This window comes from Sphaeramia orbicularis, chromosome 9, assembly GCF_902148855.1.
Source record: "Sphaeramia orbicularis chromosome 9, fSphaOr1.1, whole genome shotgun sequence".
In the NCBI taxonomy this organism is placed as follows: Eukaryota; Metazoa; Chordata; class Actinopteri; order Kurtiformes; family Apogonidae; genus Sphaeramia; species Sphaeramia orbicularis.
In genome coordinates, this window is record NC_043965.1 from 54,766,445 (window position 1) to 54,794,410 (window position 27,966).

Genomic DNA, 27,966 nt, shown 5'->3' on the forward strand with positions numbered 1-27,966 from the left:
ACCTCACAGCAGTACTTCATGCATGTAGTGATGTGCTCCATGGCTCCTCTTGACTATGTCATGTGTCTGCTGATCAGGTTTATGACTCCTCTCGACAGGAACAATCTGTGATTTGTGCATCATTGCTTTATAATGTCCTTGCTGATGACATCAGCACATGCATAGACATGATGACATCAGCTGGATCGATGAGAAAATAAGCTACAATACGTGCGAGGGGCAGGGCTTGTTGTGCCTGGAACCACTTGTTGGTCCTATTTTTATAGGCGTGGACATGATGAGGATGGAGGGGTTGCATTCTCCTCAACATTTAGGGTACCAGTATTTTTCCTACCCAGCTGTTTTAACATTATTTGAATCAACTAAGTCCAAAATGTGCGAAGCGCTGCAGACAGCTTCAATATTCCTAATATCAGCCCAAAACACACATACTATATATTTGGAGATACCTGTGCCCAACTGTATGAGCCAATAACAGCAGAATTTCTACTCCTACTATATTGGATAACAGGCCAATGAATTATCATCTTATTTTAGGTTAAAAAAGCCTTAAAAATGGCACACACAAACCATTTTCAGAACCACAGAGGTTTAATGAGTCTTATGAAGACCAGATCAGACACGCTGAAAACACACTGTAGTTGAAGTATTGTCAACCTGGTAACACTGTCACTTTAGAGTACTAAAATATGACATAGAAAATGTGGTAAAGGCAGTGTTGCACATTGGAAAGAACATGTAAAATAATTAACAGGTGTGAACGACTTCCTGCTGATTTTGAGCCTCAGTCGTTTTCCAGATGAGGAGGCCAACTTTTCGCTACTTCCTGGTGCATGGATTCCGGTACCCACTGACAGTATGCTGACAATAAGACTGGAAGAGGAAGAAAAACACATGGGTAAACACTCCGTGCATTTACATGACAACTTTCTTCCTGGTTTAATCTGATTAAAGGTTTGATCCTATTTCAGATGCCCCTATAAACACCTTACTCCAGTTGAAAAAGAAAAGTTCAGATTAAATTTAAACCCAATTAAAGTCACTGGTTTAATCCACTTTTAATTGCGCTCTAAATTCTTCCTGGACATGTAAAGCCTTTATTCCGTTTGGACTTTATTCCTTCCATTCTGCACATGCTCAGTGTCTTGTCCTGTGGCGATGACGCACACATTCTGCGCTGGTGGAAGAAAATGCACTGCAGTCTAGTGTTCCCAAAGCGTTCCAGTGGGCTATTCTGCTGGGATCTACCAGCCTGGAAAACCCTGAAGGAACAGTTCAGCACTGGGTTTGGATTCATTCGTCATGAACTAATGAGTTCCACAAGTGGAAGAAACAGTTTGCACTGCCGTGCACCCACTGACTTGTTCTCACAGCCCTTGTGTTAGCGTAGCTTAGCCTAGCTTAGCATAATGGCTTCATTCCTCTGCTCAGACGTAGCCAGGCTTTTAGAGGCGATTTGTAGTATTTTATAAGTGATTCTGTGAAATTCAGTTCTCCCTAATCATTCCTTTAGTCCGCTGGGGTCAATATGATCACAAACTGAGACTCAAATCATAGTCATGTGACTTACTGCACTAATAAAATCTGGGGAAATAAAAACTAATGCAAAGCTAAAACGCTAAAGCAAAGCTAATTTAGGGCATGCATCCCTTCAACAAAAAGATTTTCCAACTTCTGTCAACACAACAGTCCCAAGATTGTATGAGTGCAGTAAGCCGCAGATCTAAAGAAATAATTAGGGAGAATCGGATTTCACAAAATCACTTACAAAAGACAACAAATCACCTTTAAAAAACTGGCTACATGTGACCATGGAAATGCAGTGACTATGCTAAGCTAAGCTAATAGAAGGGCTGCCAGAACCGAACAAACGTTTCTCATGTAAACCTTTATTCGGGTCTAACATTTCCATGTAAACAGAAGAGAAAGTACTTTAGTTCCAGATTAATTTCTTCTGGAAAAATAAATGGAATTTAAAAAACATCACGTAACCGTACCCACTATGGAACAGAACTTAAGCAGACAAGTCATGAATATATACAGTATGAAGTCCTCACATTTGTCGTCAGTCTTCCAGACATTGAGGAGGGCTTCTCTGCAGTCAACTTTCCTTGAAACCAGTGCTCCCAGTAAAGCCTCCGTCCTGGGCTGCAGCCTAGAAACAACAGGAAGAATACAACCAACCACTCACAACCAGTCCGTCAGGAAACACAAAGCACTAAGAAAACACTTGTGCTATCAACTTACTTTGCCCACGTTTTCAACATGATGGAGGGGTTTGACAGAAGGTGGCCACTGTGTTTCTTTAGTTTTGGACAAATCTACAAAAGAAACAAAAACAACCTACAATTAAATGTAACAGGCAAACTATACAAACTTCGGTTTATGATAAAGAGCTGTTTATCAGATTTCAAAGGTGGAAAAAGTCCAGAGGTACTCTAGTAAAAAAAAAAAAAAAAAAAGATTGGCAAAAGTAGAAGTAGTGACTCAACTTCTTTACTCTAGTAAAAGTGAAAAATACATCCTTTTAAATGTACTGAACATATTAAAGTAGAACATAACCCATCCTTGTTTTCTGAACTTGTGACATTTTTGCCTTGTGTCTTCATGTTGTTTTCTTTTGGTTCTGTCTCTTATGTCAGTTTTCTCACCTTTTCTTTGTTTTTGTTTCTTTTTATGATGTTCTCGTTCTGTTCTCAGTCATTTTTACTTCATTATGTCATTTTGCTCTTATCAATGTCCTGTATGCATGTCTTTGATAAGATTTTCATCAGTTATGCTTCATGCTAGGTGCCATTTTACAGAGGACCTAAAAATAATACCCAAGTCCACTACACCCAAGGGTTTTAAAGCTGTTTCACAGTACCTGTCCTTCAAGCAGAAACCTGGCAAACAGCTTGTATCTGTCCAGGCCGTCTGGATACTCCATCTCCACCGCAGGCAGCTGCCAACCCACACGAACTGCATGAGCAACAGAGAGAAAAACATCAGCAGAGACGCCTTCACACCTCAGCGTGGCACTCAGCTGTAGTGAACGTACAGAAGGTGCTCGGACGGTGACATCTGATGGTGCCCGTAGTCGAACAGAACCACGGTGACGGAGACTCCAGCGGAGAACCGAAATGAGAGTACTGAGGCAGCAGCCGGGGGATCCACTCCGCTTCAACGGCTGATACACCTGACAAGAGGGGGAACAGGAAGGATGACAGATCTGCTGACTGGTGAACCAACAGTCAACAGGCACCAATAAGGTCCAAATGCACCAGAAGGGAAGGAAAACAAGAGAAAAGGCTTCAACTGTTGGTAAGAAAAGTATCCAACAGGTTCCCTCTCACATGTAGAAGGGTTGTAAACAATCTGTTTCCTGTTAGTCATCTTTCTCTTTTACTAAGTAAATTTCATCTTCACAAATCTATATGACCTAATACATCCCCATCTGAAAAGTTATTTTAACCGCAAGTCAGTGTTATTTGGAATCATTAGAAATAAGAAAATATATGTCAGCAGAAGAAATTTACTTTCAAATGTCTGGAGGTCTGTCTCTCTGCTGTTGTAATGGTACATTACATATCTATCTATCTATCTATCTATCTATCTATCTATCTATCTATCTATCTATCTATCTATCTATCTATCTGTGTGTGTGTGTGTGTGTGTGTGTGTTAGTGTTCACAACAACACAACAGCTGACAAAAACAATTTAGAAAACAAACAATGGTAAGAGAACATTTTTTGCTTTTGAAAGCAAATTGTACTATTTGTATTTTTCCATTTGTTTATGCAGATTTTCAGGGCAATATACCATAGTGGAATTTGCTGTAGGTGCTTTTCAATGATGATCCATGTATGCAATAATTTGAATTTGAATAAATAAATTAATTAATTAATTTGAATCTTTATTTTAAAAATTCAATCCTTTTAAACCACACAGACACACAAAAATGTGAGCGTCACATCATTGACCCACATAATGTAAAGATAACTTGCTAAATTTGCCTTATCACAGTTTTTCTAAATGTGTCCTGTAATGAACGCTGAAGGCGCTCTGGTGAAACACTGAAGAAGCATTTGGAGTTAAAACACAGGAGGCTCAATTTGCAGGTGACAAATGTCCCTGGGACCACGGTGCAGACCAGTCTTTGGTCCAAATAAACTAGATAAAGTCTCATTCCAGATCCCCCAGATCAAACCCTGGTTCAGGTTGATTTGGAATGAGATCATCTCCAGATCCTCTAGATCTGGACATACTGGCACTGTCAAAACGATACGAACCAAAATATATAATCAATGCTAAATGGTAAAAACTACAAAACCATTTAGTCGGACATCCTGGTGGGAAAACACCCTGAAACACCCACATGTATGTGAAAAACTTGGTATTCTGGGAATTTTGTGCATTTCAAAACTTTCTGTCCTCCATGTAATAAAACAGATGAATAAAAATGTGTACGTGTGCCATTACTCAAGATTAAAATCATGACACAGTACTGAGAACACTTTCAAACTCTGAAAAGTCTAAAGGTCTTTTTTAAATTTTTGTACCAGTGAAAAAGTAGGCGGAGCTTACTAATACCCCCACCTGGTTGCAAAACACTTTGCCCGTCCACCTCACTGATACTCTGGGATTCATTTTGAGTCTTTCAATCTTTTCAAAAGTCAAAATTGAGATAAAGGCACATGTAAAGAACATGTGTGAAGTCTGAAAAGAATTGGGTGAACCCTGTCTGAGACACTGGAATTCATGGTATATGAGGGATGTAACGATTACCAGTATAATGATAAACCACGGTAAAATTTCCGATGGTTAGTATTACCATTTAAATTCTAATTATTATGATAACCATGTTCGACTACCGCACTTTGAAAATCATGGTGATGATGCTCATTTCCTGAACAAGCAGTGGCACTCCAGGCGTGTGTATGCAGTTTGTGATGTTTGGCCTCTGAAAACATGGTGGAAGGCACCTGCATGGACACAGCTCCAGAGTTTGGGGATAATGGGCTCCCGCAAGGACCCGGGCTGTCCGATTGTGCGCACACAGACCCAGGTTCGTCTGAGCAAGCGAGTGAGTGAGTGCACAGACCCGTTCATTCAAGTGCACGCGCACAGGGACCGGGTCTGCGCTACTGTAAAACCCTCCCCAGCCCCCGCTGCTTCAGATCCTCACCCAGCAGAGAAATTGTCTCAATATAGATACTCAGGACAAACTCGAGCCAGTTCAAATAGATCCCAAACCAGTGAACTTGAACTGTACAAAGACACATATGTGTAAAAACCAAAGGAGAGGAGGCTTTATGAACTGAAGGACATTCAACAGGAAATCCACTGACTGACCTCCGGAGGAAGCGGGCCGGCCCAGAATGGAATTCTATTCTAGGCCGGCCTAATTCAGAATCAGGCCGACCCAGATTGGAATTCTATTCTGGGCTGGCCTAGAATGGAATCCTGCAGCTATAATGTTATTTTTATACCATGTTTAATACAAGTGGGGCTCCTCAGTATATAAATGGTGGGGACCACAGGATCATCAATTCATTTACTATCCACCATGGAGCAACGCACAACATTCGAGCAGCTGCTGGAGAACCATATTTCATCACTGTGTCCAAGCAGGAAGGACAAATTTCTACTAAGTGAGGACCAGTACCAGAAGATCATAGCAGCCTTGACCCTGGAAAAAGGACAGAAGTGTGCAGATGGTGCCAAGTTTAAACACTGGAGCCACAGCAACTTTGAAACCCAGATCATTGGTAAGTACCCATAATTCCAATATAGTCCAGCAATTTTAGGCATTTTTTTTCTGTATTCCTATAATACTAAATTCATGAAAATTAAAATGATTAAAATGTGTGATATTTTTGCATTCATAAATTAAGAATTTTAACTGTCATGAAATTGGAATGTATAAAATGGCAGCACCTAATGTGATATTTTTGCATTCATACTTTTAATAGCTGTTTTGCAAGCAGAATGACTTAAATGCTAGTCCCTACATTGATATTTTTGCATTCATAGATTTTAGCTGTCATGAAATTAGAATGATGGAAATGGTTGCACCTAATGTGATATTTTTGTATCGTAATTTAAGAATAATGGAAACAGCAAATGAAATCAGTGAAAATCAAAAGGTGTTTGACTTCAAATTCTGGTATTGGAACTATTTGAGTATCCTTTCCTACATGATCTTTGTTCTCTGCAGGCAACAAGACAGTGCTCTTCTGCAAGAAGACTGCCAATCCTGTCATCACCAAAGACGACTTGTATACTACCATACACCAGTGCCACGAGAGAATTGGCCATTGCGGGCGCCACAAGACATGGGATGACGTCAAGAAGAACTACGCCTTTATACCAAGGGTTGCTGTGGAAATCTACCTGCAGACCTGTCTCACCTGCAACACCCGTCAGCCTGTGAAGCAGCCAAAGTCAGCTAAGCCCATCTTCTCCCTTGGGTTCCTCACAAGAGTTCAAGTAGACCTCATAGACATGACCAGCAGACCTGATGGTGACTTCAAATGGATTCTTCATGCGAGAGACCACTACTCAAAGTTTTCCTGGGCATTTCCCCTCACATCCAAGAGAGCTGCAGAGGTAGGTTGATTAACAGGTTGATTTATGCTATTTGTTACTATGGATTTTGATATTCATCTAAAATATAATTTGTTTATTGTAGCTTTATCCTGACTAATGTTATTATGGAATGTTTCAGGTGGCTGAGAAACTTGTCATGCTGTTCTCCATGTTTGGACCACCCAGGATTCTTCAGTCCGACAATGGCAGAGAATTTGTGGCAGCAATCATCACTGAGATCACAACCCTTTGGCCAGGCATGTTGATTATCCATGGCAGACCTAGGTACCCCCAGAGCCAAGGATGTGTTGAGCGAGGTAAGTCTTAAATAAATTTATACATTTAATCATACATTTAATCCATGTAAAGTTACATTCTTAAATTAAAATACATGTATATCACAGACATATGCATCAATTTTTAATGAATGACATATGCTGTACATAATATAAGCTTATATTTATTATTTTCTTTCGTTCAGGAAATGGTGATCTACAGCTGAAACTGGGGAAGTGGCTTGAGGAGCATGACGTCACCTGGTCAACCGCGCTGCAGTTTGTTACACATGCTATAAACACATCGACAGCAAGTGCCACTGGTAAAACACCGTATGAGGTTGTTTTTGGACAAGCACCTCACCAGGACTGCTTTCTTCTCCAGCAGTTAGCAGAACAGGTACATCAACATCAAATTTTAAGCAAAAATGTACAATAATCGATTTCATGGTATTTTTACTGCTTGTAAATGTGACACTGAATGTTTGTTCTAATTTGCCATTCTGCTATGTTTTAACAGGGTTCCTTGGAAGAAGAGGACATCGATCCTGCACTGTCTGAACCAGAATCCAAGGTCCAAGATGTCAAGCCGGAACCACAAGAGGTCCTGCTAGAGCCACAGGAAGCCCAGCAAGAGCCACAGGAAGCTTTGTCAAATGGCATTGTAAGTAGGCGTTCATGTAAAGATGATAATTTCATTCAATTCAAATTATAATGTCATTATATTCAAATATGAGTCTAATCTAGAAAAAAAAATCATGTACAATTTTTATATCCTGTCTTTCACAGGAAGAACCACAGACTTCTGCAAGGGCTCTACTTGATATGCTTTCTTCAGCTTCATCATCCTCTAGTCAAACCACCGAATTCCAGCAAGATGAGGTTCCTTCGTTATACCAATCCACTGCAACAGCTGTTTCATCGGGACCATCATCCGTGAAGCGTAGCCATGAGTACTACTTGTTGCACCAAGCCAACATTGTAGCAGAAGGCTTCAAGATCACCAACTGCAACACTCTCCATGGATCTACATTCGACAAGGATTCCCACACCATCATTCAGATCACCAATGTCTTTGATGATTCCTTCATCCCGGAGAAACACAACCCACAAGAAGAACCACTGCAAGAAGGACAGTATGTGCTTTGGAGTCTTGACAGCCTGGCTGACACTGATTCATCAGACTCTCCTCATTCAAGAGTTAGACGTGAAGCAACTGCATCATACCTACAAACTGGTAAATATTCTTGACAATGTACTTCTAAAAATTTCCTCTGATTCATCTCAATTTATAATGATTTTCATTCCAATTTTCTGTTTCTGTTATTCACTAAGCGTATAATAATGCTTGTATGCTTCCTCCACAGCTCAACGCCAGAACCAGCGACACACTAAGCAGACACAACAGCTTAAAGACTACTCTGTAGGCGCTACTGTCGGTATCCGGATCAATAATGCAGACCGCACAAACACAGGTAAGACGCATTCTTAGAAAAATGTTCTTTGACATAGGACTTTAACTTCACTGCTGCAATGTATTTCACTCCTTATGTATTATTGTTGTAACAATATACATGTGTATAATCAAATCAAATACATAATGAATTTAATCCAGGACATACATGTAATTTACAAACTTAATCACACTGTTATTTTCTATTTTCAGATGCCAGAGTACTTCCTTGTAAGGTTCTGCAAAAAGACACCTCATCTTCAAAATCTACTGTGCTACTGGAATTATTAACCTGTCCTTCTCTGCAGCTGACCTGGTAGATATGAAGTCTGTCGTGTTTCCAGCCCTTGAGAACGCCGACCCGCAAACTTTGTCCGAGATTTCCCTCATCCAAGCCAGCAGAGACCAGACCAAATACAAGTGTACCACCTCTACCTCCAAGTGCCAGTGCCGTGGGAGCTGTATTTCGAATAAATGCCGCTGCAAGAAAGCTGGACTCAAGTGTTCTACCAAGTGCCACGTGGACAACCAGGGATGCCAGAACAAGTTTTAAGACTTCAGTGCAAGTTTGATTGCATATTCAACAATGTGACATTTTTGGTCTATTAGTGCCGATTTACATTTTCAGTCTTACATACCTTGAGTAACAATTACCAATTTCAGTCGATTTCACTGTACCATATATTGGTGGAGAGTATCACTAGGTTCTATTTGTAAATAAAGTGTATTATAGTTTACAATTAAAATGTTTGTTTCATTTTTTTTCACATATTTGCAAATTCCATGTATTGATTTTTGTAATAATTTAGATCATTTGCATTAAACATGGTATAAAAATAACATTATAGCAGCAGGATTCCATTCTGGGCCAGCCCAGAATAGAATTCCAATCTGGGCCGGCCTGATTCTGAATTGGGCTGGAATGGAATGGAATTCCATTCTGGGCCAGGTTGAGTTAGGATTCCATTCTGGGCCGGCCCAGAATAGAATTCCATTCTGGGCAGGCCCACTTCAGAATCGGGCCGGCCCAAAATGGAATTCCATTTTGGGCCGGCCCGATTCTGAATTAGGACAGATTCCGTTTTGGGCCTTGACATATATTTTTTTTGTTTTCTGGCCTTTTATGTTTTTATAGTAGGTTAAAGTGAAAAAAATAATAGGCAGTTGATATAAATGAAGTTGTGCAGAAAAAAAGATCCCAAACATGGGTATAGTAAACACTTGTTTATATAGTATACAAAGGCAAAATCAAAAGGACTGAAAAATGGACAAAATAGGCTCAGACCACTAAGGATTGATACTTGAATGTTTCTTCCAAGAGGAAGTGCCTTGTGCCAATTATTTTATTTGGTTTTTTGTTTGTTTGTTTGTTTTTTTTTCAAAATACAACTTGTTTAAATTATTTCAGTGTGTATTAGTACTTTTTGAATATTTTGAGCACAATTTCAACAATACCGTGATAATAATGATAACGTGATAATTTCGGTCACAATAACCATGATCTGAAATTTTCATATTGTTCCATTCCTATGTGTGACACTGTGAATAATTTGATCTGGAAAATGGTCAAACCAGCTCCACTATGACCGTCCAACTACTTTTTTCCCACAGAATCCACAATAGCATTGATATTGAATCCTAAAAAAAAATCCTATCAGTTCCACCCCTGGTGCAGATATCTCTTATGACCATAAGGTGCCATCTTTAATGCACATTTGTATGTTTGATGTTTACATGTTAATATTTTAATGTTTCTACCACAGAAAGTACGTTGTGTGTTCTTTTTTTTTTTTTCAAAATACAACTTGGCTACATTATTTCAGTGTGTGTATTAGTAGTTTTTAAACATTTTGAACACATTACAACAATGTGCGATAATAATGAAAATCATGATAATTTTGGTCACAATAACCGTGATATGAAATTTTCATATCGTTACATCCCTTATCTATATAGCCCCGCCCTCTGGGGGGAGGCGGGTGGGGGTATGATAAAAAATACTGCATCATCTGATCTCTGTGGCACATATTTGATGAATGTCCCTTTGAAGTGAGGTGCTGAAGCCCGTGCTGCCCTTTTGGTCGGGTCCATGTGGGTGGAGCTTTACCTCTCATGTACATCTTGGTGGTCTCCATGATCTCCTGATAGACCACAAACTCTGGCAGCGTTTTGAAAAGTGCCGAGTTGGGATGAATGAACACAGGGTCGTCCATCAGAGGCGTCTACGAAGACAAACACACAAACAACTTGAGCAGAGAAGCTGAGGTGGAGGACACACTCTCAGAGCACAGTTCCTGTGGTCAGAGGAACCTGCCTTGTAGCCGTTCTTCCACTTTGGGTCCAGTGCATCTTCTGCTTGTACACGTCTGGCAAGATGGTCTCCCAGTCCAGCAAGAATGATCTGCCGCAAGCAGACCACCTGGTGCTCTGTGGGCGGGGTCATCTTTGGATCTACAAATACTCCCACCTCTGGACAGACTGCATTCACTGGGAGCAGATCGTGCACATTAGTGTGGTTGTCCTTCATGGTTTCTGTCCACTCTCCTCTGTATATGTCAGCGTTTGTGTGTACCTGCATTAGTAAGCTGTGCTCTGAGCCGCCTGATCTCCAGCATGGCTTTATACCTCAGGCCGTTCTCCTCACAAAACTTAGGAGTACAACCAGCAAATTCACAAGCACCAACAGCACCTGCAGTCACATACGCACACACATGTTCAATCCTGGTTACATGCATCATGTCACTTTTATCTGTCTGCGTTCGACATTCTTTGTATTTTTATTGAAGGCTTCTTTGGCCAAGGTCACACATAAAAGAGGCCAGAATGTTTTCGATGCATTTGGCCTGGTGAATATATTTAGAATCTCCTCAGAGGTATAGCTACAGCTCAGCTTTAGGAGAAGAGCAATGACTTGAGAGTTTGGCCAGAGTTACTTTAAGTACAATTCAGTATTTCAGCACATTATTTACTGTCAGTTTTCACATGGAACTGGAGGGAAGAACTGATCAATAAATAACTTATTTTCTCATTTCATAGTTGATAGGATATTATTCAATGTGTAACCAGTCAGATAGTGTTAGTGAAAGAGAGAAGCAGCTGCATCTGAGCCAAAGAAGATATAGATTTTTGTTACGTCCACAGGCTTTTAGTCGCCCCAGTAAAACCCTCAAAGTCTGTGTCACTGAAATCCTTTAAAATTAATACGTCTCAGTGTCAAACTGTCCTCATGATGCTGCACTATGGAGACCCTTCAGAGCAAACTGATCAGTTTTTAAAAGTTACATGACCTTAAACCAACATGAGCTTACCCAGCAGGACCATGAGATCCCCCAGCAGGAGCGAGGCTCCTTGCCCAGCCCACAGCTTCTTCATCTGGGTGAGCCGCGCTCGACGCTGGGTGAGCTTTTGACTTTCATCTTCACTACCTGCAGGTCTGAGGAGATTTGAACAGAGCTCAGCACGTCACATGTCTGTTTCCACAGACCACATTTCACACACTTTAGTTCCTTCAGTTACTCTAATGAAAGAGGAGTGCATCTATCAGAGTCCATGAGAGCCTAGGATTATGTTCACCTGTCAAGGTCTTCAAAGATCTCCCGGACTGTCATGGCAGCGACCACAGCGATGGTGTAAGGGAGACAGTCCTGCTGCTTACCCAGCGCTAACATTTTAGCATAACGAGGAGCCACGGGGAACGAAGCCATGGCCCTGCCCAGAGGGGTGATGGGACAGCTCAGCCTCGCTCGCTCCATCTCTTGCACCCTTATTTAATTAAAGAAAAAAAAGAGTAAGGCATTAAGCCAAATAATCTGACTTTCACAGACAGATAGATGAACTGATATGACTTTAAATATTACCAGAGAACATTTACTGACACAGAACAGTGTCAGTAAATGAACCTCAGATTAAAGTTTCTTAAAGCTCACAGATGTTGGATCAGTGCTACCTGTTTTATATAAAACATTCAACAAAGTCTGAATGTCTGAACCCAGATTTCCCAGGTAACAAAAACAGAGCCTTTATGAACATCTGGGCTGACCAAGCATGTGATATAGAACAGTCAATTTTTGAGCCATCGATAAAAACCTAAGGTGCTGCGTCCCAATACCCCTCAGCCAGAATGGACAGACAGATGGACGGCAGACAACACACAACAAAACGAGTACAATACCCCTTCGGCCAGTTGGCTGAGGGGTAGAAACTGTAGGTTTCCCAAGAAATAAAACATGTTAAAGTACATTTTTGTACAGAGCCAGTGTCATGAGACGCTATTTTCACTGTGAGATGCTAATGTTTAGCGTACTGTGACTATACCTAAGGCCTGTACTGCTACAGTCTGCCTCCTACTGTCAACTGAACAAGCTCTAACTGAATGATGGATTTGCAGTAAACTTCACATGAAGATGTGACTTTTCACACTGAAAAAACAAAGTCCCTGGTTGACCATGGAGTACACCTGGGTGACTTTACACTGCACCAAAAACAAATACTCCCCTGAACCAGCAAAACTAATTTGTGCAGTATGTTCAATCAATGACCAGAATTCAGATGGCTACATATTAGAAAGACCAATTAATTAATAGTGAGTCAAAAAGGTTTCATAGTGAAGGTAAAACACAAACCCATCTTCCTTTGTCAGTCCCGGTCATAGTTACCTTCCAGTGCGAGGCGGCTCTTTCAGAGCTCCCAGTGACACCAGTAACTGTTCTGCAGCAACAAGAGCCTCAGCAGAAGGAGACGTGGGAAAAGGGAAGTTTACCACCTGCACATACAAAAAATTAAAAAGTGTTTTTTTAGGGTACTATTTTATAGTGCAGCAGCTTTTCCACTCATGTGCCTATGAGTCTGACCTTCTCTATGTTGAGGTCCTTCATCTGTAAAACCAGGTCCTCCACAGGTCTACGTGTGATCTCTGCTTCGGAGAACAGACTGAAGTCTCCAAACACTGCAGAGGAGTACAACCTGCACAAACACCATTATCTCAATTCATCTGCTCCTTTTATTCCATTTAACACAAGACAAAAAGAAACAAGAAAAGCACTCAGAGAGCGCAGACCTCCGCCATGACAGATCTACACCCCGATCACCACCAAAATTTAATATTTTCTTCCTTGTGCCAGTATCAACATTTCCTGAAAATTTCATGAAAATCCATCCATAACTTTTTGAGTTATCTTGCTAACAAACAAACACGCACGCACGCAAACACACAAAGCAAAGTGATCACAATACCTCCTGGCAGAGGTAAAAACGGTGTCCTTAAACACAACTAGGGATGGGTACTGAATTTAGTACTTTTATTGGTACCAAATGAATTTTTTCGGTACTACCGATTCACGTAAAGTCAAACAGTTCCACATTTCGGTACTCGAACGCATCCTCATGTTGCATGTGTCGGGGAGAGAGTAGAGGAGCGTCTGCCTGACACGACGATGCCATTGGACGCACTGGAATATCTGTAATACTGAAAGTAAGGGCAGACACAGCAACACCTCAAACCAGAGGAAACAGTCAAATATAACATACGGGGTTTCCTCCAGGATTTGTGGAAACTGTGGGGAGGGCTTGCCCTCCCCACATTTCTGTCGCTAACATTACATTATTAACATTGACGTTAACATTAGGGTCATTTGCACAGGCTTCGCAAAATATTGGTGAAACCTGTTCTTGCTTAGGTCCATTTCTCTCTCCCTTTTCTCTCTCTTTAACACCACCCTCCAGCGAGCCACAATAGAGTCAGACAGGAAGTTCAGACTCCTTTATTATTATGGTCCATAAATGTGCTCAAATACAGACTTTATGTTTATATAGATCCATTCATACAATATAATTTCCATCTGTAACATTTGAATAAAAGGTCATAACTCTGAAGTGATGGCGGCTTTTATTTTGGCGTGGCGGTGCGCCACCATCATTTACATGTAGCCGAAACCCTGATATAAACCCGAAGGCTGAGGAATGTACAATGTTGGAAAGGCCCAGAAGAGCTCCGGTCTGACTCCTGCACCTGCAGCGGCTGGCGCCTCCCCACCTACAGCCAGCATTGTGGAGGAGAAGTGGTGTCAAAAACGACTTGAATCACCACACATACACACAGAAAGTACCCAACACAGGCACCGTTGTATACCAGTACTGGTTCCCAGTAACCCTGTATGGGTACCGAATGGGTTTAAATGTGAAAGGTACCCGATCCTGAACACAAGCGTTTGACGTCTGACCGACCTGTAGCAGTGACCTGGCTCTGTTCGCCCCGCTCTGCCCGCTCTCTGATTGGCTGAAGCCTGTGAGGTCCATGTGACCTTGAAGGATGACACTCCGGTCACACGGTCATAGAAGCGTTTCTTCACTCGGCCGCAGTCAACCACATACTTGATTCCTGGGATGGTCAGAGACGTCTCGGCCACATTGGTGGCTACTACACATAGACGAGCGCCCGGTGGAGGAGATCTGAACACCTGAGGTCACAAACACACAACAGATCTGAACACCTGAGGTCACAAACACACAACAGATCTGAACACCTGAGGTCACAAACACACAACAGATCTGAACACCTGAGGTCACAAACACACAACAGATCTGAACACCTGAGGTCACAAACACACAACAGCTCCTTTACTGCTTCACTCTGGTCAACCTGCAGAACACAAACACTGACTCACCAAATACTTCTCATAGGGAAGAGACGCCAAACGTTTTTAACAATAACAATGATGTTTATGTATAATATTTTACCAACAAATCAACTCATCATTTCACCATTTCAGCTGTTTATGCACACATTAAACTAAGCACAGGACTATTTATGTCAGCTTAGTCTAATTCATTTGACCCTTTTCAACATGGGTCGCTTTTAGCTTCTGAAAGGATATTTAGTTAATTTAGGTTACTCATTACCATTAACTAAAACCTGTATTTAAAAAATAGCTTATTTAACCAATTTTACTGTTATATTATTTGTGGCCTGTTATATGAAATATTTATAAAATACATTTGGTTGTTTTATCAAATGCTAGTTGACATTCTGAATGATCATTAGTTTGACCTTTGTACTATTTATCTGTTACTGTTGATGAACTATAGAAACGCTGGTCTACATTCCAGTTGACTAGTTCAACCTGTCTGCTAACTAGCTGACTAGATTTTACTCTCAACTGAAACGTGATGTTAAAAGGAATTCAACTGACTCATGTCAGCAGTGAGGTCACATTTCAATATTACATTTATTACTGACAGGTTTTTTTCTAATCTAATAAGTTAATTAGAATATGGGTGAATCAACTTTGGGTCCATTTTAAAAATGAATATTTACAGAGATAAAAGAGAAATAATTTTTCAGATAAAACACATTTTTATATTATCTTTATACAAAAATCCACATGTAACACGGTCAAAAGGACACAAAAATTCTGCGCTACTATTTTCGAATACCTTTTTATTCTCTCACAGGTACATTTTGAGACTCAAACCAGTTCTGCAAGGCAGAGTGTTTGACAAAAATAGCCGCAGTTGCAAAATCACTGGTGATTTATTTGTATTTAAATGTTCAGGTTCTGCATGTAACGCCAGTGGACACGATGGGTTCCACGCCAAACCTGGAATGATTCACGAAAAACCACAAGGATCGATACATTTAACACAGTGTCTTTGTTTAGAGTCTATAGAAGAGCATTCACACACATGCTTTCACATCTAATGTACTAGGTAGATTTAATGTCCATATTTGGGTCCTATTTTCGGACCCAATATTTTAATTCATTAATTATGGGATGGATCAGAGCAGGAGTATAATTTTTTTTTGCATTTATCTGAGGTCATCATTAGGTCCATCCTGGTGGGAAATTATGTCTACATTTACCTTTTATTATTGGGTCTAAAAAGATGGAAAAGTGACAAATACTAAAATGCTCCCAGTTTCATAGAAGCACCCACATATACAAATTATATACAAATTATAATTATAATTCTGATTACAAATTGCAATGTGAAACCCAGTGTAGTTGTGGTTAAGCTCACCTTCGCCTGCTGCTCTGGGGCCAACAGAGAGTACAGAGGGAGGACGTACAGCGGAAGAGACGGGTCTGCGTTCTCAACTGGAAATATAGCACACACACACACACACAAACATACACACAAACACAAACACAAACACACACACACACACACACACACACACACACTAAGGACAAGGATTTGAAATAATATCCGACCTGACTCTGAGGATCTCCTTCTGTATCTTACCTGAGTTGGCAGGATGGTCTCCCAGGTCTAAGTCAGAACCTTCATCGTCATTGTCCTCCTCCTCCTCCCTGACCTCTGCCTCTCTGTCCTCGTCGCCTTCATCCAGCGGTAGAGCCGAGTAGTTGTCCAAGTCGATACGGGGTAAAGACTGGACACAGAGTGAAGTTCAAACCAAACATCTGATCAGTTATCTGCCACATTAGCAGCGACGACCACACAAAAACACACTCAGTTTCATCCAAACCAAACTTACAACAGTCTTCTTCTGTTTGGCCTTCTTAAACTTCCTCATTGCCTCTGAACCGTCTGCCTCGTCATCTTCACCTGAACACAAAACCAACACAGTTACACTGAATCATATTCTCTGTACAATCCAAGGAGTTCCCACTAGTGCTCACCTTCACCCTCACCTCCTTCACATCAAATATCTCACCTGCTGCACTTTGGACAATCGCTAAACATTCCATTAAAACTCTGAGTTTTTGGAGTTTTTAGTGAACTGATGGGCTTGTTTGTAAATGTATTTATGGATATGGGTAAAGACTATAGACCTTGAACATTACATCTCTGCTATCTACAGTGCTTATCACATTTATTAGACCACTTTTCCCTGTTTGTGTTAGAGGCCATCCATCCATCATGATGTGCTTTAATGCAGACTTTTCATTTTCAGTGAGCTCTCAATGTTCTACTATTTTGAAAAGAAATGAGTAAAGTCAAGCTGAATTCACCCTTTAATTCCCAAATTTAAGTTGGCTTACTGGGCTTCACAAACTAATCAAGCATAACATTTTCTGTTCAGGAAAGCAAGTAAATAACTATAATTTGAGATCTTAAACAAGAAACAATAATGTGCTTTGCTATTTGTTTTGATCTTTTGTAAAAGAGTACATTTGACAATTCATGGTTAACAATAATAATTATATTTAGTATTAAAGGTATCATTTGGGTTAAAGAGCTTCTACACACTTGTGTAACATAAAAAATGGTTTTGGTAATTATAAATGCTGTTAATTTAGGGTAGCTGTGGCCTAAACCTTACATTGGCGCTCTAATAAATCTTTAACCCTTTCATACAAAGTGGTCCCTCCAGTGGACAGTTCTTCTCCAGCTGTTCTCTTGTATATTCATGGGTTTTGTTGTTTTAGTTCCATATCAGCCAACACAGTGGGCACTTATGCACCATCCCATAATAATACACTGATATTCAGAACATTACTGTAACTGTACTGTTCTAGATAAACCTGATCTGCACTAACATGTTTGAGTGGAAATCAATTATCTCTTAGAAAAAAAAAATATTTTTTTTGCATATTATCTCCATGAAAAGAGTAATAACTAGCATTAGAATATGTTAAAATGTGAGAAAACATCAGATTTTATTTCATTGTTTTCATATCACTTTCTGATATCAGGTTTTAAACATGTTTCTTTACTTCAAAAATTAAATGCATGGACATTTTTGTAACTCCATGAAAAAAAAAAAAAAAAAAAAAAAACCTTGATCACATTGTTTTTTTCATGCCTATGGAGGAATAAAAACACTCAAGAAAAAAATCTTAACTAAGGTTCTCATAATTAATGCATGAAAGAGTTAAACACTGTACATGTGTATATTAAAGATTTGTTTAACAGATGTGTGGAGTTGATTTCCCCTCCCTTTTGGAACGCCTCTGTGTTTCTGCCACAAACAGCCCAAATTACTTTGCAAGGCAAACATAACTGAACACTTTTTATCAGCAAACATTGAGAATGGCTAAACAATGGTGAGCTGACAAGGCAGCTGGAATCTAATGTAAAGCTACTGGAAGCATCTGATCGATGCATAGAGTAACACACCTGTGCAGCTACACTCCTAGTTTACACTCCTCATTCAGCACCGGGGTGTGGGCAGTTAGCCTGCATACTGCAGCTGAACATGAGTGGTCCAGAAAACACTAACTGTGGCAGGATGAGTACGTCTTTGTTCTTCAAAACAACTGCTGATAAAACTCTCCAGCCTTATGTTATCACACACACATACACTGGGTCAGTGAAATGTTAGAACAATGCCATTAGAATCAGAGTTATTCACATGCCATACACAAAAAGACACATGATAAGTTGAAATAATTCCATCTTCTGAGCTGCACCATTTTCTCCTTTGGTAAACAGAAGTTTTAATTCACTGAAGCAGGAAAAATGCACTTTCCAGAGCTAATTTTCCTAACATGTTCAATTGTCTGTTGTTAGTAAATGATGGGGGCCGGGCTAAAAAACTTTACATCACATATGATTGGTTATGCCTTATAGCAAGATACAAGATAAGGATTTTTCAGTTGGTTTGTTTTATGGAAAGTCATCTTGCTTTTATTTTACCCCACAGTTTACCAAGGTTATAATCGTTAACGAAAACGAACGAAATGACGAAAACTAAAATTGAAAAAACATTTTCGTTAACGGAAATAAATAAAAACTCTAATTAAAAGAAAAAAACGATAACTAACTGAAACTGTATTGTGAGCTTACAAAACTAACTAAAACTTATAAAAAATATGGATAAAATTCCCTTCGTTTTCATCTTTGTCAATGTCGGATTGATATCAAATTGATTTATTTCGCTCCAGCAATTTGAGCTGGTGACACCATACGACACTTCACAGTCTGTCATGTCTGGTCACTGGTGGATTCCAGTCGTCTTCTGGTCCCCACTCTACCTGGAACATACAGACTAAAGATGGGACACAGCAGCAGAGACCTGTCTGGGATTTACTTTAGTGATGCGTGGGGTGTTTTTTTTTTTTTTTTGGCGCTCGCTGTGTGTGCGTGAGTGACAGGGACAGAGTGGAGCTGAATGACAGACAATGTCAGACAGGTATTTGAACTAAGCATCCAGGTAAAGGTTGGAAAGTTTATCACCATGAAAAGGCCTTCCAAGGCCTGAACTGCACAGTTTAGAAGAGGAGAGAAGAGGAGGATGAAAACTAATCCAATTACAGAGGTATGGAACCTGTTAGAATGTTAAAAACCGATTGATGTTACTAGCTACAGCTAGCTGAACTGAACTGAAGCAAAGTTGGCTAATAATGGAACTGGAGATGATTAAGAGATGAGAGATCTGCTAAGGTGTGGTTTACTGCTGATGAACTGGGTTATATATGTTTATAAGTGGTTTATATATGTTTCTATCTGGTTTAACTGCTGGTTAACTGGTTTATATATGTTTCTATCTGGTTTAACTGCTGGTCAACTGGTTTATATATCTTTCTGTCTGGTTTAACTGCTGGTTAGCTGGTTTATACAGGGTGGGGAAGCAAAATTTACAATATTTTGAGGCAGGGATTGAAAGACAGTGTATGACCAATTAGTTTATTGAAAGTCATGAGAATTTATTTGCCACAAGAAAATGTCCATAATAGAAAATGTTTTTATTCTATGTGTCCTCCTTCTTTCTCAATAACTGCCTTCACACGCTTCCTGAAACTTGCGCAAGTGTTCCTCAAATATTGGGGTGACAACTTCTCCCATTCTTCTTTAATAGTATCTTCCAGACTTTCTGGTAATAGTTTTGCTCATAGTCATTCTCTTCTTTCCATTATAAACAGTCTTTATGGACACTCCAACTATTTTTGAAATCTCCTTTGGTGTGACGAGTGCATTCAGCAAATCACACACTCTTTGACGTTTGCTTTCCTGATTACTCATATGGGCAAAAGTTTCTGAAAAGGTACGGATAATAGTGTTAGGTATGATTATGACATCAATATATGTTTGGTTTCAAAACAACTGACGTAGTGCCTGCTGAGAAAAAACAACTGAATGTTCATTGTAAATTTTGCTTCCCCACCCTGTGTATGTTTCTATCTGGTTTAACTGCTGGTTAACTGGTTTATATATGTTTCTATCTGGTTAAACTGCTAGTTAACTGGTTTATATATGTTTCTATCTGGTTTAACTGCTGGTTAACTGGTTTATATATGTTTCTATCTGGTTAAACTGCTGGTTAACTGGTTTATATATGTTTCTATCTGGTTTAACTGCTGGTTAACTGGTTTATATATGTTTCTATCTGGTTAAACTGCTGGTTAACTGGTTTATATATGTTTCTATCTGTTTTAACTGCTGGTTAACTGGTTTATATATGTTTCTATCTGGTTAAACTGCTGGTTAACTGGTTTATATATGTTTCTATCTGGTTAAACTGCTGGCTGCTTTGTGCATCTCTCACACTTTGCACATCTTCGCATTGTTTTCATGTAAGTGATGTTGTGTATGGATCACTTCGCCACCCCCCCAACCTGCTATAGGGAATTTATACATCATAATGTACATGTGTTTGCGTCTCTGCTCAGTCAATGAGCCGCCCTAACCCGACCCCCAAATAAAGTGTCCAGGGTAACCCACTGATCCGTGCCTCACTAACTTCTTTGAATAGGATGTGAGGAAGATAAAATATATGAAATAACTAAAACTAATACTAAAACTAAACTAAAACTAAGCATTCAGAAAAAAACGACAACTAATAAAAACTCGCAAACATGCTCTAAAAACTAATTAAAACTAACTGAATTAGAGAAAAAAAAGTCAAAACTAAATAAAACTAAACTGTAATTAAAAGTCCAAAACTATTATAACCTTGCAGTTTACGTGAACCTCAAAACACAATAGAGATGTAATTTCATGACATGACATCTTTGACATCAAGAGTAAATTCAAGCCAATCCTTCTCTTTGTGAACAGACATTTCAGTGTGTATGAAGAAAAGCTGTTTGTGACACTAACCAGTGACGCTGTGGCCCCTCCTGAAAGGAAAGGCTTTTCTCAGTCTTCTGCACAGACTGTGAACTTCTGCCTGACCAGTCAAAAACACCAGGATGCCACCTGGAGGACGGAGATGAGCAGCAGAGGAAGGAGATGAACACCACAAACACATGGATGAAAAATCACACTTTTTCACTATATCCCATTTTTGAAAAAGCAGTTAGAATTGCCAGAAAGTCACTGTCTGATCTAAATACTGAAATACTCGAAGTAAACTGTAAACGAGGCTTACGCTGTCGGGGGCAGACAACAAGGGTAAATCCCCAAAATCCCCCAAGTCCACTGCTCCCCCAACCATTTGGAAAAAACCACCCCCACCCCCGGCGTCCAAATATGACATCATGTAAACTCAAGGCAGTGGCAAGAGGAAACAGAACTGTTAGACAATGGATCTGAACTCAGTCTGAGCTCCGTGGACCTGCTAGTGTCAGAATACTGAACCCATTTAACCCTAAACTCCACCTAGTGACTGAAAATGAGCCCAGATGAACTCTGGATGGTAGACAGAACATGGACATTTGGAAGAACATCAATATGAACCAAATTTGATCTCAATCAGCCGATTATTGATGATTTATGTCCAAAAAACTAATGTTTGACTAAAGCGCCCCCATGTGGATGACTGATAGTACTGATAGGAGTTGAAATCCATGGGGTTCTTCCACTAGGGGCTCACTATGGAGGTTATTAAAGAGAAGAAATCCAACCAAATCTGTCCTAGTTATCACCAAAACATCAAAGAGATCTGACAGTGGATCCGGTGGCGTTGGGGGTAAAACCATTATATCCCTGAAACTCCATTTTGGGGGCATAAAAACACGTGAGTGCACCTGAAGGCAGCATGCGGTGGATCTTGCAGGTCTTGTGAAAAGCCTCTCCGGTGTAATCCTCCAGCGGGGTTCGCTTGTTGAAATGGATGGTTACAGGAAACTGGCGAGCATCCACTTTGACAACAGGCGGAGGTGTTCGGAACAGCCTCTGGTTTTCTGTGAAGTCCTCGACCCGCAGAGTGGCGGACATGACCAGCAGCTTCATGGGCATCCCCCTCTGCACACACCGACATGTCACTGACTGTGGCGGCCATCTGCCCACACACACACACACACACACACCATGCAGCGCAGGTTACCTTGTTTCTGAGCGGGACAATACGAGACAGTAGACCGATGAGGATGTCTGTGTACACACTCCTCTCATGGGCCTCGTCGATGATTATCACGCTGTACCTCTGGAGCAGGAAATCCTACAACACATGATGGCAAGGATGAGGAAACTGAAGGGACTTGAAGGTGGTAAAAGGCACGGTCAACTAGGGACGTAACCATTTGAAAATTTCACATCACGGTTATTGTGACCAAAATTATCACAGTTGTCATTATTATTGTGGTATTATTGAAATTGTACTCAAAATGTTTGAAAAGTACTAATACACACACTGAAATAATTTAACCAAATTGTATTTAAAAACAAAAACAAATAAAATAATTGGCACAATGTCCGTTCTGTTGCAACAACATTTAAATATTAACCCTTAGTGGTTTGAGCCTATTTTTTCCATTTTCAGTCCTTTTGATTTTGCCTTTATGTACTATATAAATAAATGTTTACTACACCCATGTTTGGGAGCTGTTTTTTCAGCACAACTTCATCTAGATCATCTGTCTATTATTTTTTTCACTTTAACAAACTATATCAACATAAAAGGCCAGAAAACACACAAAAAAAGTGAATATTGGTTCCAAATATTAGGTATATAAAATTAAAATTGTAATAAATTAAAACTATACTCAAATATTTGACATAAAAGCAGATCTTTACATAGGGTTTTTTCCCCTTAAAATGCGATAATCAAACACAGTTATCATGATAATTAGAATTTAAACAGTAATACTAACCGTCTGCAATTTTACCGCAGTTTTTTGTTATACCGTTAATCATTACTTCCCTACAGTCAACCAACTGCACTCAGACCGGTAATAACTAGTTACGAAAAGCATTCAAATAAGTCCCAGTTGTTTCTCAAAGCTGATTAAATTAAACCTAGGAATACAGTTATGGCAACTGACATGATGAATATGAAACAGTATCAGACCTTCTGAATTTCTTTCAGCAGAACACCGTCTGTCATGAACTTGATCTTTGTGTCCTCTGTCACGTTTCCCTCATATCGAATCTGGTAAGACACCACCCTGAGGACACACACACATACACACACACACGTGTCACATACAAGTCCCTAAAATCTACAACTTTTCCACAGGATTCCCACACATGCTGAAACACCAGAAAAGTTGGGCAGTTGTCAGCAATGGAAAACACACAAAACCCAGAGGAAGTAACTATCTGACCTTTAACATCCAAAAACAAACCCACGGAAGAACATTACAAGAGTCAAACCGCTTTTTACAATTTCGGCTTTTTTCAGTGACACGTTTGGTGAACTACCGGGACTACCGGGACACAGGACTCCTGTGTTGGATAATAGAACCAACAGGTTGCGTTGATGTTGTGGACGCAGAGTGAACACACCTCCAAATATTATCACATGGCTGAACATATGATTTTATTGTAAAAATGTAAATATTAGTAATTCTTAGCTTGTGAAATTAAAATGAATAAAAACAAAATCACTGCTCATCCACCGTCACATTCAGTTGAAGAACTGGAGTTTATAAATGATCCAACAGGAAAAAGGACAAAAACCTCTGAATACTCAAGTGTAAACACAAATCTTTCAGTTTCTTTAGATGTATATGCATATGTAGAGGCTTCTGTCCTTTGTTCATACGTTACGAACAGAGTAGACTCAACACTTAACTATGGATTCTACATTTAGGGATGAAAGGTTCAGCCTAGATTTGCCAGTAGGTAAAAGTTACAGGCTTCTATCTAGGGTTGACGGTGTTCAGAATGCAGTCATTTCTATACTTAATTAATAAAAAGTTAATATACTGTATATTACTAAATATTTGTAAGACAAAAAGCATTCCTATTATAAAGGATTTATAATGAGAGCAATACCTTATAGTTACTGACAGAAAAATGACCTAGTGATTAGTCTGACATAAGTGTTCTAATCTGTTCTGGTCTTGTTATGTCTTATTATGTGGTTGCTCTTTGTACTAAGAAGATAATACTCTTGCTTTAAAATGTCACCATTATCAAAATGTCATCCTGTGTGTAAACTGTTATCATTGCCATGCATCTAATGTGTGCAGTAAGTGCCTGACACAGTAACTTTTGGGTCTTGTTATGGACAGTGGACAGGTCTCTCCTTGTACTCTGACTGTGTGAGCTCTGATCTGCACAAATAAGGCCTGGAAACAAACACAGCACTTCTTCTTCACACACCTCGTCTCAGAGTGGTGATTTTCAGTCTTAAAATCCCACAGTTACACGGTAGTTACCAAGTGTAGAGCAAAGGGGATTGGAAAAAATAGGACCAATGGCCCTGTGGTTTACCAGCACTTCCTTTCTCTTATAATGGAGAAATTTTTCAAAGTTGCACCAAATCCAGAATCAGAGCCGGATCCAAATAATTTCACTAACTAGCCTATCGGCCAGTAAGCTAAAAACCAAGTGTTTGCAATACTTTCTTATTGTCAGTTTGTCTTCCTTACTCAGTAGGTGACAGATGATTTCATAGATCAGTTAGAGTCTGTCATACCAGTACAATCAGCACTGAAAACACAATGAACTCAACAGAAAAGAGTGGGAACTCCTACATGTCTGTGCCACAGACGTGCCATTAACAGTTGCCCTGTATCCTAAAATGTCTCCGTAGTTACCGTGTGGACAGGTTCATCTCTTTGGCCACTCGCTGGGACATACTGACAGCTGCTACTCTTCTCGGCTCCGTAATACCGATAATGCCGCTGCCACTGAAAGGAACCAAAATAAAATTAGTTGATGTGTTTCAGTATGAATGTTCACTGTTCCATGTGCTTTATCTTACTTATGGCGACTGAATATGTAAGGTAGGTAGGTAGGTAGGTAGGTAGGTAGATAGATAGATAGATAGATAGATAGATAGATAGATAGATAGATAGATACTTCATTAATCCCGAGGGAAATTCAAGTATTTAGCAGCTTTACATACAGCACAAGAAGACCAAAAACAGACATACCTGGCATAGCCGGCTTCATACAGAAACTGAGGCACTTGGGTGGTCTTGCCACTCCCCGTCTCTCCGCAGATAACCACAGCGGGGTTCTCTTTCACCGCCTCCATGATGACCTGCTCCTCTGCCAGCACAGGCAGCTTTAGACGAGCCTCCTGCAGCCGCCCAGGCAAAGACACTTTAGAAACTCACAGCAGACCGAAGAAAACACACATTTCCACTGGCTCCCGTGCACTTCTACCTGTATTTCAGATGATCTGTGGACAGGAATGAAGATCGCCGGCTGGGATTCCCTCTTGACTTGTACTTTCTCCTCATCTGTACTATTCTTCTCATTCACTTCTTCTTCTGCTACTGGCTGCTCTTTTTTATCTTCCTGTTTGTCCTCTGCATCCACACACTGGGAGACAGTTTCTTTAGATTCAGTCCTCCCTCTGCTCTCCATGGCTTCATTCTCTTCTCTGTCGTCATCACCCTCATCTTCATCATCAGTGGAAGTGTCGCTACTTTCTTCTGCTTTCTGTGCCTCCTCCTCCTCCTCCTCCTCCTCCTCTTCTCTCCATTTTCTCTTCCTGTTTGCTCCACTGACACTGCTGATCTTTGGCTCAGAGTCTCCATGGTTTGTTTCATCTGATGTCCTGAAAATGACATAAATGAAAAACAATAACTCAAGGTTTTCCTTATCCTACAACTGCTCAGATAAAAAGATACTGGCTTTTTATAATTTTCCAAAATAAATTACATTAATAAAACTTAGACAAAAGACTAATTAGACTAAAGAACAATCTGTGGAAGATTCATGAGAACATTCTCAAAAAAAAAAAAAAAGATGTTCCTTAAGACATGACACAAGTGCAAAATAATCTTGGGATAACTCTAACTACTGTAACTGGTCAGCTGATCGGAGTAATCTTGGGTAATATATTCTGTGTTGCACTTACTGTTTGAGTTGGTAGAGCTTGTCTCCTGTGCCCAGTTTGGATGTGGTATAGAGCAATTTCAGTTCAGACTCTGGAAGCTGCACTTCAGCCAGTTTAGACAATATGTCTGCTCTCTGGACAGGACATGCAGCAAAACAGGAAAGTCACATCAAAAACTAATAAAATAGGGTTACAGTTCACTGGAGAATGCACTGTAACAAAGCCGAAACAGGCTTGTTATTCTGAACTCAAGACAGGTAGAGGCTAGCAGTGCAACAAACATATGGGGATCTGATCAAATTGCACTGGTGTAGATGAAACTACCAACAGTTTATAAAGTTGAACAAATACAACAGTCAAATAAACCATACACACAACTGCAGCAGGAACATTAATCAAAATAATCGTCCAGCAAAACACTGCAAGGAAGCATTTTTGTGTGAAAGGACTACTTTGACATTTCATGTTTTGCTGATAACAGGTTTAATGACATTAAATGGTAAATGTAGCTGCGGTGGACACTGTTCCCACTGGGATGTGGGGACTTTCCTCATTTGTGTTTTCTACTGTGCCTCAGACCGCAGCAGCAGCCGCTCTCACCTGGGCCTTTTTCTGTTTGCGTTCCAGAACCTTGTGCAGCTCCTTCCTCTGCTTCTTGGTCAAAGGCTGCTTCTTCTTCTTCTTGGAGGCCGGTGCCACACAGCCGCTCTTTCCCTTGGCTCTGCTGGCTGGGAGGACCAATGCGTTGCTCTCATCAACCCCCTTGAGCCTGGCTCCATCTGGTCACAATCACATCAGCAGGTATTTATCAGAATCCTACTAGTTGAATCAAATGACTCCATCTTTTCGTTTTTTAATCTCTATCTTACCTTGAAGTTCCACAACTACGTGTGTGTGCTCTTGGTTTACTGGTGCTTTAGCCTCATCCTGCTGTCTCCCCTTCCAGTTGTGTTTCTTCTTTAGTTTTCCCATTTTACACTGATCTCTGCAGATGTCAAACTAAAGTCACTACTACTAATATTTAAATGATATGAAAGAGTACAACTATTAATGATCAACTTCTGACACCAAGGCTTACATTTTGAGTTAGCAAAAGCGAACTAACAAGTTCATTTTCCTGTGACAGATACAAACTAAACAGATATTTGGGGGAAAAAAATCGTTATAAATATTTCCGAATAAAAACCGTTTCCTTAAAACATGTCAAAACACATTCCGCGAATGATTAAACTCAGGGTGTACTGCTTCCACTCTCCCTAGCCTCCTCACGTGTAAACACACTCATGTCCGTCCTTTAACTGTGTCCGGCGCTGAAACAGTCTCTACGCAAAATGGTTCCGCTTCTTCTTCTTCTGTTCCTATTTGTTGGCGGTTGGCAATTAGATTTTAGTAACATTACCGCCACCTACTGGACTGGAGTGTGAAACAAGAGACAAGCGAGAAAAAATAAATACAGTAAATAAATAAATAAATAAATTTAAAAAATGATATCCTACTCCCTTTATCTGTGTAAATATCTAAATATCCAATTAAAGCCCTGAACTCTGGGTGTGACACTTTTCCTAACATGTTCCCTAGTGTCATG

At 40.0% G+C, this 27,966-nt stretch overlaps 2 protein-coding genes across 4 annotated transcripts; one reads left to right on the plus strand and one right to left on the minus strand.

The window, feature by feature from the left end:
- Window positions 1–572: 572 nt before the first annotated feature.
- dhx37 (DEAH (Asp-Glu-Ala-His) box polypeptide 37) lies at window positions 573–27,661 on the minus strand. Of its 3 annotated transcripts, none has more exons than XM_030143259.1 (27): window positions 27,460–27,661; window positions 27,251–27,366; window positions 26,982–27,160; window positions 26,403–26,515; window positions 25,703–26,099; window positions 25,468–25,616; window positions 25,129–25,221; window positions 23,433–23,529; window positions 22,470–22,583; window positions 22,171–22,387; window positions 21,302–21,400; window positions 16,794–16,864; window positions 16,541–16,688; window positions 16,316–16,392; window positions 14,522–14,754; window positions 13,150–13,261; window positions 12,955–13,061; window positions 11,873–12,061; window positions 11,608–11,732; window positions 10,872–10,988; window positions 10,614–10,786; window positions 10,407–10,521; window positions 3,041–3,178; window positions 2,867–2,961; window positions 2,248–2,321; window positions 2,058–2,155; window positions 573–873 (listed from the first exon to the last, which is right to left on the minus strand). In XM_030143259.1, the coding sequence occupies exons 2-27, from the start codon at window positions 27,351–27,353 to the stop codon at window positions 785–787; spliced, it is 3,522 nt and encodes a 1,173-aa protein (XP_029999119.1). In that variant the 5' UTR covers window positions 27,354–27,366; window positions 27,460–27,661; the 3' UTR covers window positions 573–784. The 3 variants fall into 3 exon arrangements, with proteins under 3 accessions (XP_029999119.1, XP_029999120.1, XP_029999122.1); XM_030143260.1 differs by having other exon boundaries at window positions 27,251–27,380; XM_030143262.1 differs by having other exon boundaries at window positions 27,568–27,635.
- On the plus strand, window positions 4,967–9,027 carry LOC115425625 (SCAN domain-containing protein 3-like). Its single transcript, XM_030143282.1, has 9 exons — window positions 4,967–5,751; window positions 6,201–6,592; window positions 6,711–6,888; window positions 7,053–7,246; window positions 7,367–7,510; window positions 7,636–8,083; window positions 8,214–8,321; window positions 8,513–8,530; window positions 8,608–9,027. Exons 1-9 carry the CDS (start codon window positions 5,508–5,510, stop codon window positions 8,850–8,852), a joined length of 1,971 nt encoding a protein of 656 aa, XP_029999142.1. The 5' UTR covers window positions 4,967–5,507; the 3' UTR covers window positions 8,853–9,027.
- Window positions 27,662–27,966: the final 305 nt, after the last annotated feature.

Coding starts and splice junctions, on each gene's coding strand:
- LOC115425625 (XM_030143282.1), top strand. CDS start 5,508: ATGGTGGGGACCACAGGATCATCAATTCATTTACTATCCACCATGGAG. Junction 6,593..6,710: donor CATCCAAGAGAGCTGCAGAG/GTAGGTTGATTA, acceptor GGAATGTTTCAG/GTGGCTGAGAAACTTGTCAT. Junction 7,247..7,366: donor TCCAGCAGTTAGCAGAACAG/GTACATCAACAT, acceptor ATGTTTTAACAG/GGTTCCTTGGAAGAAGAGGA.
- dhx37 (XM_030143259.1), bottom strand. CDS start 27,353: ATGGGAAAACTAAAGAAGAAACACAACTGGAAGGGGAGACAGCAGGAT. Junction 27,161..27,250: donor CGTAGTTGTGGAACTTCAAG/GTAAGATAGAGA, acceptor GATTGTGACCAG/ATGGAGCCAGGCTCAAGGGG. Junction 26,516..26,981: donor GCAAACAGAAAAAGGCCCAG/GTGAGAGCGGCT, acceptor TGTCCTGTCCAG/AGAGCAGACATATTGTCTAA.